Below are 15485 nucleotides of genomic sequence, written 5' to 3' on the forward strand. Positions count from 1 at the left end.
TGCAGTGTATCTACTGTGGTTGGAATTTATCACTCCTAGTGAGATCTTTTTATTGGTCCTTTATTTTTGGAGTTTAAATTCAACAGTGGAAAAAGTCAGAAGAGAAGATTCTCAGAAAACCCTAACCGTTCACTGCAATATTTGTCAAATAAAATTATATTATATAGTATTCTTGAAAGTAAATGTTGACTTCAAGGACTGATTATAATCATATATTCAGCATAAAAAGTTTTGTTTCAGAAAAACTGCAGTAATGTGTTTTCAAGATGTTGTCATTTTAGTAGCATTGAAAACAGCATGCAATTTGTAAGTAGTGACTGAGTACAGAATTCTACAAACTCAAGCTGATCTTTAGAAACCAGTGAAGACTATCAGAATGAAAATTTTGAGGGAAGATAATGAGGTTGTAAGGAGAGACAGTAAGGGGAAGAAAGAAGGTGTTAGGTGTTTAAAGGATTACTGCAGCATGAGAGCTAACACGCTAAATGCAATGTCTGCCGGACCAAGCATTGTTTTGTTTTGCAGACCCAAACAGACGTGTTACAGGAGGGGCCATGCAGCTTTCCTTCAGCTATTTAACAGTGGATTATTATCCATTCCACAAAGCAGGTATGAAAGCAAGCAAGCCTTTTATGAATTACCTGTGACTGTGACTATCTTGTCTGAAAGCAAAAAAAATTTGTGCATACACATATACGGCTTGGATAATCATGCTCAAACCATGCTCAAACCATTTGAAACCTTTTACTTCCTTCTATATGCAAAAACAAACAACAAAACCAACAATCTGGGAACCAATTTAATTTCTGCGAATGAGCTGGTTTAGGCCAAAGGCTTTTCACTGTTTTGTTCGGTTAACAAAACAGTGTTTACACATTTCTGACATGAAGAGAATTTTGTGTTGACAGAGGAAGGCAGTACTGCATATTGAGAATTCAGTAATTGGATATTAGCAAGAATCAATCTGTTAGATTTTTTTCATATATAGAATACTATCATTTTATGTCCATTTCCAATCAGTGTTTTGCTTTTTACATTATTTTGCTGAACAGGAACCTCAGTGTGTAGAGGCTCAATTGTGTAGCCTTTTGTTAAGCAATGTTATTAAAAATGTTAGCAATTTCCAAAGAAGTGTTTCTTACAAAAATATTTACAAGAAAAGTCTTTCTCATAAATTTCTAGTAGAAATCTAAAAATTTTAAAAGAGGCTACATTACAGACCATGTGACAACAAAACAGGGTCTGATCATCTTTCTAATCAGATGGTCTGGAGCAGAAATCCACGTCATCATTCATGTTAGTCTGTCCTCTACTCCCAACCTGTAAACACTTAGTTGACTGGTGATCCATGCCAAAGCTGAGCTCCATCTGGTCTTGCCTTGCCTGCCCTCTTGTGCTCCCCAAAAGCCTGTGTTCATCCCCTGCAGCATTTCAGTTGTGTGCGCTGTCTCGCCACGTGTCTGTGACCCTAATGAGATTGCAGCCATGCGACTGCATACCAGGGGTGTGGTTGCTCTGCTCCCACATGCTGCTGCATGTGTTAGTGTTCATGCACTTCAGAGAGGCAGTTGCCCCAACTGGCTTCCCAGAAGGAGTGTTAGAGCTTTCACTATAGTGTTGCTAACAAAGTCCTGGAGGTCCTTCAGAATCTGTTTGCATGTGCTTAGAGTAATCCCATGCTGCTAGCCCTGTTTTGGAGAATCCCATTGTCATGGGCTTCAGTCTAATGCATCTTTGTCCTTTTGTTCCCTTTCTGTTTTTTTCCCTGTTCCTTTATCTTCCTCCTTAGCTATAAAATGATAATAACAAATAACTGTGAAGAAGGGTGGGGAAAAATGTCATCTCTTGTGATAGGCACCAGCCTAAAAGTTTATTTGATGCTGCATTTAGACTTAAAATAATTTTTTTTTCCAAAATAATTTTCCTATTTTAATAGCAATCATATTTGCTTATCCCCAGTGTAAGTATCCAAAAAGTCATTAAGTCCCAAATAAAGTAAATTTTCACATGGTAGTATTTAAAGAGTGATGTACCAACTGATAGAAGTTGTCATTGCATCCTTATTGAACAGGTTAGTAGAATGTCTTTACAGGGACTACTTGGAAGATACCATGATTTTTTTCAGATGTTTGAGTGCTTGACCAACAGAAACATGTTGGAATTGAAAGCAGGGACAAAAGCATTTCCAGTGGGATTTATTTTAAGGCTGTGTGTGCTGCAGCACTTCTTGAACTTACCTTGTTGTTTGTGTGCCATAAAGGTGCTAGAGAACCAAGACAAAAAGAATACATTTCTGGAAAGGGACCAGGAACTTCTTAGGACACAGTTCTGGCAGGAAAGATAAGCTTGGAAAAAGTGAGCATGAGAACATTGTTCTGTTACTTGCTCTCACTTTTTTTTTCAACTGAACATTTTTTTGCATGTTCTCACATATGACATTAATGTGTCGTAAGATTTCTCTGAACTGAAAATACTCAATGATGTTTTGAGTGTTAGTGGTGTTATAAGGCAGCTGGTAATGCTATATTCTGCGTGATTTCGTGAAGTGCTGAGACTTGGAATATGGAATGTATATGGAATATATAACTTCTGTTTTAACGTCTGGTATGACTGCTGTTGTTCTATAATTACAGCATGCAATGAGCTTATAGTTCGAAGAATACTTGTGAAATAGTGGAAACATGTTATCCTGTTAAAAGCAAAATTTCAAATGAGCTAATATTTTCCCATTTCTCTTATTTGCAGGAGACAGCTGTGATCACTGGATGCATTATAGTGATGCCACTAAAACCAGAAGTGGATGGGCCAAAGAATTATTAAATGAATTCAAAAGCAATGTTGAATTGCTTAAGCAGGCTGTGAAGGATCAGGTCACAGATTCTCCTCCTAAATCACCACCTGCTGTATCTCCTCAGAACCTACAAACAGGTATTTTCTTTACATCACTAACTCTCTACTTCCATGAAATATTAAAACTATGAAAAAAAGACTGTTTTTTTCAATGATTCCATCACTATTCTTTCTTACAGGCAAGGAACAGATGCCGAAAGGAACATCTAGGGCTTCCTCTGTATCTTCCCAGCAACCAAAGGGCAAACTGATGTCTAGTCCTATTGTGGTTAGACTTGCAGACTTCAATATATATCAGGTACGTTTCTTTAAGTTAGTAAAACTGGGGTAACTCCACCCTTACTGTTATGTAATTGTGGTTTTTAAGGGACAACATGAAGCCCATTGAAATTAATGAGACTTTCCATTCATTATTCGGGTAGACCTTTATGAACCTGCTTCTGCTTTGTTAAAATTGTCATCCTATCACAATTAAGTGTTGGATCTAAGTTCTACTGTTCTCCAAATTAGGAATTTGGAATTCAAATTTAATCTTTTCATTGTACTATCTTATGTGCCTTATATCTTAATATGTGGTTTTGTATATTATGCTTTTCTTATTGTTACATTTTTCAAAGTACATTAAAAACCGTTAAGAGGTTTTATTAGGTTTTTAAAATCTTTTTCCAGCCACTCCCTTTCTAGTGATATTTTGAGCAGACACTTTTACCATTTCCGTCCCCCTTCCCTTTGTTAGAATGAGTAGTTTTAGTTGCTGGTTGTGGTCCAGATTGACTGTTCTGAGGCAAGTGAAATAGAGGTGTGTCTCCATTAGGCAGAATTGTAGTGATATGTGAGGATCTACGCTTAAATTTCAGGTCCTAACAAAAATGTTTAGTGTGTGTCCTTTGTCACTGTGATTTCTGCTTGCTCTTTTTCCAATTTCCAACACATTTCTGCCATATCACTACTGGTGTTGTGGGAGATTGCAGATAGCTGCTGGGAGCCTTATCTGGATCTGAAGTGGTTTTATGTTATTGTTTTATACTGTTCATGTTTCCGTTTGCCTTCTGCTCTTGTCTCCTTCTCTCTACAGAAACACATTTTCAGTTTTTAAATTGGCATTATTTCTATGCAATTTCCTAAAAGCTATTTTTCTAAATAGATCATTTTACTTGAATTTTGTGTCTGTTAATGCAGTTATGTTTGCCTCTTGAAAACAGCTACATAAAGTGAGGCAGGCTTATAAAGGTCATGTTTCCAGGGAAATTCTAGTAGACATCATCATGTATTCAATATTAATACATTGGGTAATTTCAAACTAGCAGTTTGACCTACTAACTGTTGAATGGAAAAGCTTTGTTTTGGCAACATACTTTTTAAACTAGGACGCTTTCAATGAAATTTAAGGTCAAATATATATCAAACGTTGGTTTCTTATTTGTTTGATAATTTACATTGTAAGGAAACAGAAATGGACATTACTGTTCCATAGCATCTTGAGTCTCCTGTGAAGCAGACCTTCAGGCATATCCAAGCATACACATCTCTGCCAGGTGCATGCTGAACACCTTGCTTCACACACAGTTTGAGAGTCAGCCTGTGCACTGGAATTTGTTCTTATGACAAAACAAGAACTACCTAATGTGTGTAATAAACTTACCTAGCTTATCTATCCCTTATCTAGACCAGACTGTATGGAAATACTCCATCCAAGCATAAATGCTTAAACAGAAGCTGTAGTATTTGCAATTAAAAATCAGATCATTCTAGGCTTCTGCTGGACCCCTTTGAAAGTGACCTGCTCCCTTTTGTCTTATATGAAGGAAGGGGATCTGGTACCTTTAAAACGGTTTTCTTGTGAAACTCTTCTATGTGAGTCATTTCTGCTTCAAGGCAGTTAACTGTTTGTCACTGTTCATCAGCACTTTGTACTTTGTGTTATGTTATTTGGGGGCCTACACCCAAGAGCAGTGGAATGTTACCTTACTAGGGACAGTACCATGCAAGTACAAATGCTTAGTCGTTCATAAAAGTGGAATGTGTTAATGAAATAATCTTTTATCATTTACAGGTTTCAACAGCAGACCAGTGTCGTTCTTCCCCTAAAGCTCTGATTTCTTGCAATAAAAAGTCACTTTACCTTCCACCAGAAATGCCAGCTATTCATATTGAATTCACTGAATATTACTACCCAGATGGAAAGGACTTTCCCAGTAAGACTTTTTTTATGGTTTTGGGGGTTTTTTTTGTTTGTTTGTTTGGGTTTTTTGGGTTTGTTTTGGTTGTTGTTGTTGTTGTTGTTGTACTGACGCATAAATTTTGTGTGTTACTTTCACCTTTGTGAAGCTTAAAGCTTGGAAATAGGTAATGGCTTTCTAAAATGGATAGAGCACAAGACTGCTCCGTTTCCACAATGCTTCCTCCTACAAACTTCTATTAATACTGGTTTATATAAACATGGTTGTTCAGTCTGAAAACACTTGCATCATTTTTACTGGCACATGAATTATTCATTCTCCAGCATCCACATATTGTTTCTGCAATTTCACTGTCTGACTACATAAAAGAAAAACTATTGCAACAATACCTAAAATGCACTGAAGAGCTGCTGGAGTTATTGTAGGAATGTCTTCTGTGGCTGGCCATATTTTATATACAGAAATGTTAGTGGATTTCTTGGGGATGGAACCTGAGGACAGCAGATTTCCATGGTCTTCCCTTTCTTCTGTAATGAGAATATTCTCCCCATTTCTTCAGACTTAATTCTGTTCTTAGGTTTTATACACTCAAAAATTCAGTTACTTTCTTGGAGTGAGAGAAAGAAGCATCACTTCAGGTATGCCCTAACAATTCTTCCTTGAGACTAAAGGACTGGGTTTCTGTTCTTTCTCTGATGAAAAGTACTGGTGAAATTTTAAGTTTGCAATCATTTAAAAACCAAAGAAAACCCAACCCATAAACAATTTCCTTATTCTCATGGTTTCTTTTTTTTTTTTCTCCTTTAGTTCCATGTCCAAATTTGTATGGCCAGCTGAATGCTTTACAGTTCACTCTGGATCAGAGAAGTATTCTTTGGCTAAACCAGTTTGTGTTGGATTTGAAACAGAGTCTTATTCAGTTCATGGCCATGTACAAGTTAAATGACAATTCAAAATCAGATGAACATGTTGATGTGAGAGTGGATGGACTAATGTCAAAGGTATGCTATCCTTCAGTAGGGGTTTTGTGGTTCCTTGGAAGACTAATTCTTTTGTTATTCTCTTGCAAATACCTAAATGAATGAAAAAATGCTTCTCTAGAAAACTCTGCAGAATATGATTTTTTGAAGGCAGACATCTTGTTTCCTGTACTCCTTCATCTGTGTCCTGGTATTTTGGTTTGGGTATTTTGGTTTAGTATTGAAGATCTGAGTGGGAATACTAACAAATTATTTCCCTGTGGTCAGCGAACTTGGCATAACAGAGCTAAAAAGAAATTGAGCACTAAAGTAAAAAGATGAGTGAAAAATTAATATCTGTACTCTATATTTACGCAAGGGTCCTCCCTTGTTCCTCTGGCTGTATTATATCAAAGCTCTTTTGTCTTGGCAGTGAATGCTCTAGAGTAAAGAAAGCAGTTCATCTGAAGGTTTATTTCCTTCTCCAAAACCCATTCTCACCATTTTCTGTATCATGCTGGCTGTTAGTGTAGTTCAGGTACATGAGTTCTCTGTATGCTTGTTGCAGAGGAGTGATGCTTGTTCCTTGTCTTCTGCTTCTTTGTAAAAAAAAGGATAATGGAGCAGATAAATTTCCCACCCAAACCCTGTTTGCATTGGGCATTTCATTGTATGGTTTCCAAGGTTCAGAGGTGAACGAAATGAGTCTCTTTAGTGGAGCCCACAGGAGAGGTTTCAAGGGCTCTAACAAGTCAGCAAATGGAGGGATGGTTATCTTTCTAACCTGTTGCTACATTCTTAATGGAACTTTACAAGGACATGGTTTGTACTGAATAGAAACAGTTATTAAGAGCAAACAACTGGAATCTGCAAATATATATTAATCTGATATTGAATCATTATATGGGAATAGCCTACTAAACTATGAGAGGATAAAAGTATTCTAACATCTCTCAAACCTTGATTTGAATTAATTATGTCACCCTGTATTAACAGCATTATTTTTATTCAAGCAAATGATAAATTGATGAATGGTTAATTGTTTTATTTAGTTCTTTTTTTTCCTGAGTCCTTGCGTTTAAATGAAGAAGCTTCATAACCCCCATCTTTGTGTCTTTAGGGATGATTTTTTTACTCCTACTTTCTAGATTCAGAATGGAGATATTGTGATGGAAAGCAGTGTCACTGATGTTGGCCAAACTAGAGTGGCCAAGGTTCATATTAACAATTTAAGATTCAGGATTTGGCATAAAATAAGTTTACTTTAATATATGCACTAAAAATATGCAAGTTAATGACAGTGTGCTGAACTATTTGTTTTCTTTAGGAGTTGAGATATATTATTATTTTCCTGATTAAACAAATATATTATGATTATCAGATAATTGTCAAAAATACCTGATCTAAATTCTGCAATATTAAGAATACTAGCTGCAGTGGCATATCTAACTGATTGCTTGTATCTTAACAAAGAAATAAAATACTGTAGTACTCGATATGGTGAAAAACCCTATCTGATGTACCAGATTGAACTCCAAATTATAATTCTCTGTTTTTCAAAGCCATAAATTTTGGAAACACTTTAAGAAACGTTCTACCAAGTTGCTTGAGTTGAGGAAATGAGCCAGTTCAGCCTAATATAGCTGAACTAAATTTAAGACCTTCAGATAAGAAAAGCCTGAGACCCTTATGTTTCTGTGCAAATATTGATGAAAAGCCTGAGACCCTGCTGTTTTGTAAAAATATTGATGCCACAGCATCTTCTTAAAAATGAGAGAGAACATAAATCTTAGTCTGTCAGCCCAACTTATCCCTGTTCTGTTTCACTGTACTTGATTTCTCATAAAACTATAATTATATTCCTTTGTATCAGCTGTCATGGCTATTATTTTGTTTCTTTGATTGTATACCTTCTTAATCTACATAGTTTTAACTAGAAAAAATTTATTTCTCCCTTGCAGATCATCATCCCATTTGAAAACAAACCTGAAATTCATAAAGATCAACCTCGTGCACTTTCCATTCAAAGTTCAGAGATGATTGCTACGAATACCAGATGCTCCCCAAACTGCAGACACTCTGATCTAGAAGCTTTGTTTCAGAACTTCAAGGACTCTGAATTTTTCAGTAGAAATTTCACCACTTTTCCTAAGTCCCCCAGAAATTTTAATCTTTTACATCCAATCTTCCAGAGACATGCTCACGAGCAAGATACCAAAATGCATGATGTTTATAAAGGTTATATCATTCCAGAATTGAACAAATATGCATTAAAGACATCTGCAGCTACTGATGTTTGGGCCGTGCATTTTTCCCAGTTTTGGATAGATTACGAAGGAACGAAAAGTGGGAAAGGCCGGCCAGTAAGCTTTGTGGACTCTTTCCCACTTTCACTTTGGATTTGCCAGCCAATAAGATTTGCAAAGTCACAAAAAGAGCTTGTATCCCGTAATCAGACAGCCTTGAACATTCCAAAAAGTGAATCTAGTGATCTCTCTAATAGATTGCAACGTAAGAAACTTCTAAAGGAGTATTACAGCAGTGAGACAGAGCCTTCGACCAATGGCATTCAAATGTCTGAGACTTCAGGAGTGCTTTCTGAAAGCTCTTCCTCTGATGCAGATGTACATGTTCTTGTCCATGTTCAAAAACATGTAAGCGTGCAGATCAATCACTACCAGTATCTTTTTTTGCTGTTTCTCCATGAATCTCTTGTACTGCTCCTGGAAAACTTAAGGAAGGACGTAGAGGCAGTGACAGGAAAACCTGCAAAGCAAACAGATGTCTGCATTGGGATTCTGCTGAAAACTGCAGAAGTAGCCTTACTGCTCCATCCAGTGACTCAGGGAAGCCCTTGTAAATCTCCTGTTGAGGAAGAAGGAAGTACCATGGCATCAGAACTCTCCCCTGTGGGAAATGGAGAAACTCTTACTTCAGAGAGTAAATTAGTTGGTAGTAAGGTAGTGGAAGCCAGTGTTACTAATTTTGGTTATGTAAATGACTGCAAGCCTCTGAATGCTGAAGTTAATAAAGGAATTTTAATAGATCCTCTTTTGTTTAAATCAGACAGTAATACGGATTTTCAGAAAGCAATGTCATTTTCTGATGATGCATCAGATAAAGGTTTGGGAGATACGAGTGAAGGAGGAAGCAGTGGACTTTTTAGTAGAAGTGATTCTGAAGAGGTCTGTGGACCTCTAAGTGAGAAAAGTAGTTTGAATCCTAGGGATTCGGTGTCCATTCTAAATAAGAGAGAAGATTCTACTGAATTTTTCATTGATAAAGAGGATGACAGAAACATATTCTCAAATAAGTTAAATGAACAGGAAGGCACAACTGAAGGCTGTCCTAACCAAGTCGCTGACTTGGAAACAGAAACTGCCTTAGAATCTGAAGAGCTTGAAATCAACAAAGACAAAGTGGCTTCAGTTAAAATGTTTGCATCCCAGTCTTCTTCAAGGTATAGAAAATTAATACTAAAACAGTTTTCCTACTCTTTGAAAAGATTTAGAAATCTTGTTGGCAACAGACTTCCAGTACTTTCAGCAGTCAGGAAGGGAACATCTTTAGAGGTGGTCTCGATGGTCCTTCCAACTCAGGTTGTTCTGTGATTCTGTGTTCTAATAGATGAAAATTTTTAAAACACGTAAAAAGTTATGCAGTATCCAGCATTCAGTGAAAGTTAAAATTAGTGTTAATTAATTGATTTAAACTATATACTTTTAGTTTAAGTGTTAGGAAATATGTAGTGAGAGAAGTATTGACATAAATACCTACATGAATATGTCTTGTTTCTACATTTACCTTGTCTTGTCAAAGGATTATTGAATAATCGGACTTTTTCATTTATATCTTGCTTGGTTTGGAGGAATTTTTAATGTAACTTCTACGTATTATTTAATATAAATAATGATTTCCTCATATCTTTATATTTTAAAAGTGCTAAGCCCAAGGAACGCTGCTCGTCCAACCTCCCTGCATTCTCTGTTTCTTACAAAAATATGAAGAGAAGTCCATCACAAGTCTCTCTGGATACCATCTCTATTGATAGTATGATGCTAGAGGATCATTTGATAGAGAGTGATGGAAGTGATAGTCAAAGCTTTCTGGAGAAAGGTAAGCAGGTTTCACAAAATATTTTTAAGCAATACATGAAAGTGTTGTTTGTTATTGAAGTCATGCTCAAAAGGATTCTAGTCCAGCAAATCCTGGATACTTTACAAGACTATTTCTGTTACCTTTACCAGTAAAATCAAGTGTATTCACCACATATAATTTCAGGGGAAAGTAATAACATGCGCTACTTAAGCAGCACTATTTAATTTTAACACTGCTTAATTTTCCTCTCTTAAGGAAAGTAAGAGCATTGAAGTGCTGTGTTGCAGGTCTGAATTAGGCAGAACTTGTTCCTTGCTATGCTTGAAAGCAACTGCTTTGGCTGCAACACTTACAGGTTGGAGCCTGAATCAGTGTTACACTTGAAGTGGTAAAGAAGCTTTCATTTTAGAAGTGGATGAAAAAGAAATGAATTTTCACTAATGCTCACTGTGCTAATTACCAGTCAGATAGGTTTGGTAGTCTCCTTGCAGTTCATCCCTCAAGGAGTATTTCCCAAGTATTGACTGTCTAATAGCAGGTATTTGTCCAATTCTTGCTCATCTGTGTATATACTGATGAAATAGTTTTCCCATGTCAGGAAATAGAGTAAGAAGACCTTATTGATACCTCTTTTCTGATAATTCTAATTAGCATAAGACTGTTTTTTTCTGTAGGATTTCTCTTCAGTCTAGAGCAATAATGAGAAGACTGCTTCACTTGCAAGCCTGTTATATATTTGAATTGTAGGAGTATTCCTGCATGTGCTTATGTGGGAGTATGCCATGAAATACACTTTCCATTTTAAATAACCTTTATATGTCTTTTTAGCTTGTTAAATAATATTTAACTGCAGGTTAAGTATCTATGCTTTCCAGTTGTCAAGGAAACACTATCATGATTATGATTGCTCTAACAAAAAGATATATAGCTTACTTCTCTAAACATACAAGCATATGCTCTAAAGGCACTGTGCAGTATTTTAGATACACAACTTGGATTTTTTTTTTCTGGCTGCATCACATTTATATTATTTGATTTGGAAGACTAAAAAATGCCTTCACAGTTTTTTTTAACAATGCATGTAGAGTGCTGTATTGGTTTTGTCACTATATCCTGCTTTACTTTTGATTAGCATCTAGAACTTGGAACTCTCTATAAGAGGAATGGATTTGGCAGTTCAGTTATAAATCTTTGTTTAATAAGCCACTCAACTCGTATTAAAAAATGAGTTAATGTGTGCACTCACTAACAGTCACTGACTTTATTCTTAATGGAGAAGTGATTAAGATTATGCTGTGCTAAATTCGCATTTTTTCTGATGTGTGTTTGGAAGGTATTACAGCCACAAACTATCAAAGCCCATCAGAAAATGTTCATGAAGGAGGCACAGTGATGGGAAATTGTGATGGGTCATCTCCAGATGCCATGAGTGCTGCTTCAGAAAATGCCCATGAGACTAGTGAAGAAATGGTAATGTTATTGAATTCAATTAGAACACATGATTCTGTAAATTAAACCTTAAAGCACAACTAAAATGTCTCCTTTTAGAGGCGATTTTTTGAGTCATTAGAAACATGAATCCAAAATACTAGTAATGATGATGGATACACATCTTCTGATAGCAAAGCTGACTTAAAACTGGCTTCTGCTTCTTTTTTAAAAATACTGCAACCCTGTAAATAGAGAAGAAGGGCCGACTACTATGCAGATAGCCAAAGTTTAGTAGCCTAGCCTAGCTTTTTAACCTGGTTTGATTCAGCACTGCAAGTGCTTGGTTGTGCTTATGATATGCATAAAGTTGAATGCAGTTGTAGGTAATGTCAGATACCTGATATTTCAGGTATCACATAGGTCATGAGCTTCTCTGTCAGTAAGGAAACTCTATCTCACTTCCATGGCTTTTCTAGCCAGTTCTGAATTGGCATCAGTACAAGTGTCTATCTTTGGACAGGCTGTTGAGCAATCCATTATGAAGCCAATGTGTACAAAAAGAAAAGAACAAGAAAATGAGAAAACTTTTTGCTTCTCTGTGAGCAAGGGCTTTCAATACAAAGGGCTGTTTTCCTTTTGTGATGGAAAAGGTTTAGACATACCTTACAAACAATAATCACTGTAAAATAATTTTATAATCTTATATTGTTTTATCTGGGTTTTGTTGACAGATGTCTGTTGTGGTTTTTCAAGTATTTGGTATTAATGGTGAAATTGACATCAGAGGAGAAGACACAGAAATATGCTTACAGGTCAACCAAGTGATACCAAACCAGCTAGGAAATATTGGTGTTCGACAATATCTGTGCAACCGAACTGTTGGTAAGAACTAACAATTCAGTGTGTTGAAATTGGAGCTGGAAACATTTGTTCCAAGTAAATAAAAATGAAAACACAGTTTTATGTTAGACTAGCATCCATTTAATGCTAGTTTAGAACTCTGATTTCTTTCTTTATTGCCATACATTAAAAAGAATAAATAAATGGAACTGTATATGATCATTTGGGTAAAAAGGTGCATTGCATTGAATTCTGATCATTAGTTTCCTTTTTTGACAATAAAGTAAGCTGCATTATGAGCTGGTTTTGGCTGGGGTAGAATTGTCTTCATAGTGACTGGTATGGGGCTATGTTCTTGGATTTTGTTTTTTGTATTAAACTGTCTTTGTCTTAAGCCATGAGTTTTCTGGCTTTTACCCTTCCAGTTCTCTCCCCAGTCCCACTGGTGGGGGGTGAACGAGAGGCTGTGTGGGGCCTGGCTGCTGGGGGTGGAACCACGACACATTGCATTGTGTTACTGTTCCCTGAAGATGGAACTCCTTATGACTCTAATAGTACTTGGCTTTATGTACCTTCCTTTGAAGGAATGTTTCTTTTTTATCAGGATCGGTTTCTCTAGATTAAATGACATACACTGTTTAAACAGGCTTAAAATATGTGGTTTAAGAAAATTTTAAATATTTCCTCTGTCAGGAAATATGAGCTTTAAAGATAGACAACTGTTTTTAGTTTGGTTTGGGTTGGGTTTTTTTGTTTGTTTTGGTTTTTTGGGGGTTTTGTTGGTTGGTTGTCTTTGGTTTTTTTGACTTAATACAAAGAGTATAGTTTCATGTCAAATATTTGCACAGCTAGATCAACTGGTGTCTTTCAGAGCTGTTTTAGGGCATGAGTACAGTATATGTACTCATATGTTGTACTCATGCCCAAGAATATGAGTACAATATGAGTACTTTGCCAGAAAAACCAAGTTCTCGTGGATGATTTGTTTTCCTTGTCATGATGTATTGGTGTGGCAGCTCATGTCACAGTCTGCTTTGCTCCCCTCTGCCAGCCTTCTACATGGATTGCTGGATGTTAGCTCTGTTGCACTATAGGGTTTTTGGGTTTCCCTGACGCAACGGCTTCCGTTCAGTTCCTTTCTGAGGAAATAGCTGTAGCAGCTGTTGGCTGCCATTTTCTTATTCCAAGCTTCTATCAGCATGGCTTTTGTTCAGCAGGTGCTTCAGCTTTGGAGGTGGTACAACCTCTGATCCCCTAGCTAAAGAACACATTTTCTGGTAAGCTGAGCCACTGCCAGCAGCTGCTGCCTGAGCAGCTGTTGCATGATGTTGTAGTCAACATCTGAAGGCTAGGAGAACATCCAGCAGGGAGGACTCATGGCTGACCTTCAGTTCATACAGGCAAATTGACTTCTGGTTATCTGCCATATACTCTGTAAAAGCTGGAGGGAGTAAGTAATATGAACATACCACCTTCCTGCTCTTCTTTGTATCTTCAGCTGGAGCCTCTGATAATGACAATGCTTCTCAGCTGATAATGAGAGGCTTGTGCACTGTCTAATTATTTTGTGGGTAGAAAAGATATAACATGATTGGAATCTCCAAATACTTCCACTTTGTATCCCTTCCTTTCTCTTTCTGGCAGGTACCTGAATGGATGAGCCAACAACACTTTTTTTGGTTTTTTATGCATTGCTGGTCACTCCTATTCTGTAATGTACACATTCTCTCGACTGATCTTTTCACTGTGATTTCTGTACTGTCAGGAGTCTTCTGCTCCTGCTCCGTGTGTCCCATATTCATTTCTATTAGAACTAAAAGAGAAAAAGTTTGGGAAAAGCTTGAGAATCAGATCAAAAGAGACTGTTTAAAAGAGTTAATAGTAACAAAATACAACTAAAAGAACAGGTGAGCAAATGTGTACGATAATATCCCAATAAAAGCAACCTCCCTCTTCAAGACCTTTAATAAAACTTTCTCAAGTGCTGCATTAACAATTGAAACCAGTAATCTGAGGAACCATGCAATGCAGTGAATACTCAACTAATAATTACAGTCTCCAAGATGTTCTGGATGAAAATAACCATTTAAAATGTACTATGCTGTTAATGCAGTGGATGTAAAAAGGGAAGAATGTGGCTAAAAGCTGGACTAAGTTGGCTACATGGCAGCTGTGCAATTCCCTGCAGGGCTGGATGCAGGGAACTGCTACTTTATCTGATCTTGCCTGGCAGCAAGACTAAAAGAAGGAGGGCAGAAGTATTGTGGGAGGGCTGTGCTTTTACTGAGATCTAATCATGCTGAACCTGCTTCTTAGAAGGCAACAGCAGTTCACAGCAGCTTCCAGATTTTTTTAAAGCATTTTTTACTCCATCTTCCCTTGACTCTGCCCCTTTCAAGTATCTGCAAGATAACTAAAATTGACTCAAACCTGAGACTAAATGTGTGTTCTTTTCCTCTGCTCTTTTTCTGTACTTTGGATCCTTCCAGCAATGATGCAGGCACTCTTTTCAGGTGCAGAAATACTTAGGGCACCTACTGCTTATTTCTTTATCTGTATGTGTGGGAGGTATATGGATCCTTGAGGGAAACAAAGTTTCCTGAACCAGTTGCAGAGATTCATTGAACAGTGTGGTCATTGTTCTTCTCCTGGAGAGCGTCTCTTTCTCCTGGGCTGCTGGTAGTTTATTCACTTTTGTCTGGACTGAGCCTAAAAAGATAGTTGATACTTGTAGAATGGTTTTGGTTGGTTGCTTGGTTTTTGGAGTGGGTTTTTGTGGAGAAAGGGAATATGAGATTTAGCACTTCTCAAACATTGGAAAGATGGAAGGATGGAGTTGTGGCTGTCAGTGTTCTGGAAACCCCTATTCACAGAGGTAACAAAGGGAGAGATTCTGGTTCACCACAGAGGCTGAAGGTTCTCATGTACATCTTGTCATTGGTCTTTGTCTGCCCAGATCGACAGTGTGTCCATCTACCCCGGCTCTAGTGCCAGTAGATAAGTGCACAAGTCCTGACTCTGCTGCTGTGCCAGGTCATCCATGAACCTGCAGACTGTACAGGAAGAGGAACCCAATTAATGTACAAATAGGAAAGCAAATCAATTACCTTGTCAGACTGCTGTAGCT

General features: G+C 37.1%; 1 protein-coding gene across 4 annotated transcripts in view; it reads left to right on the forward strand.

Annotated features, from left to right (window-relative positions):
- Positions 1-15485, forward strand: part of BLTP3B (bridge-like lipid transfer protein family member 3B) — a 47865-nt gene that overhangs the window by 25162 nt on the left and 7218 nt on the right. For all 4 annotated transcript variants that reach the window (XM_071423206.1, XM_071423204.1, XM_071423203.1 and 1 more), the window contains 9 exons: positions 526-609; positions 2746-2928; positions 3030-3148; positions 4904-5045; positions 5838-6031; positions 7951-9449; positions 9930-10105; positions 11421-11557; positions 12250-12400. In XM_071423206.1, coding sequence (XP_071279307.1) covers positions 526-609; positions 2746-2928; positions 3030-3148; positions 4904-5045; positions 5838-6031; positions 7951-9449; positions 9930-10105; positions 11421-11557; positions 12250-12400 — 2685 coding nt within the window. The remainder of the gene's footprint in view (positions 1-525; positions 610-2745; positions 2929-3029; positions 3149-4903; positions 5046-5837; positions 6032-7950; positions 9450-9929; positions 10106-11420; positions 11558-12249; positions 12401-15485) is intronic.

This window comes from Agelaius tricolor, unplaced genomic scaffold (genome assembly GCF_023055355.1).
Source record: "Agelaius tricolor isolate 1412-34295 unplaced genomic scaffold, bAgeTri1.0.p SCAF_3, whole genome shotgun sequence".
Lineage (NCBI taxonomy): Eukaryota > Metazoa > Chordata > Aves > Passeriformes > Icteridae > Agelaius > Agelaius tricolor.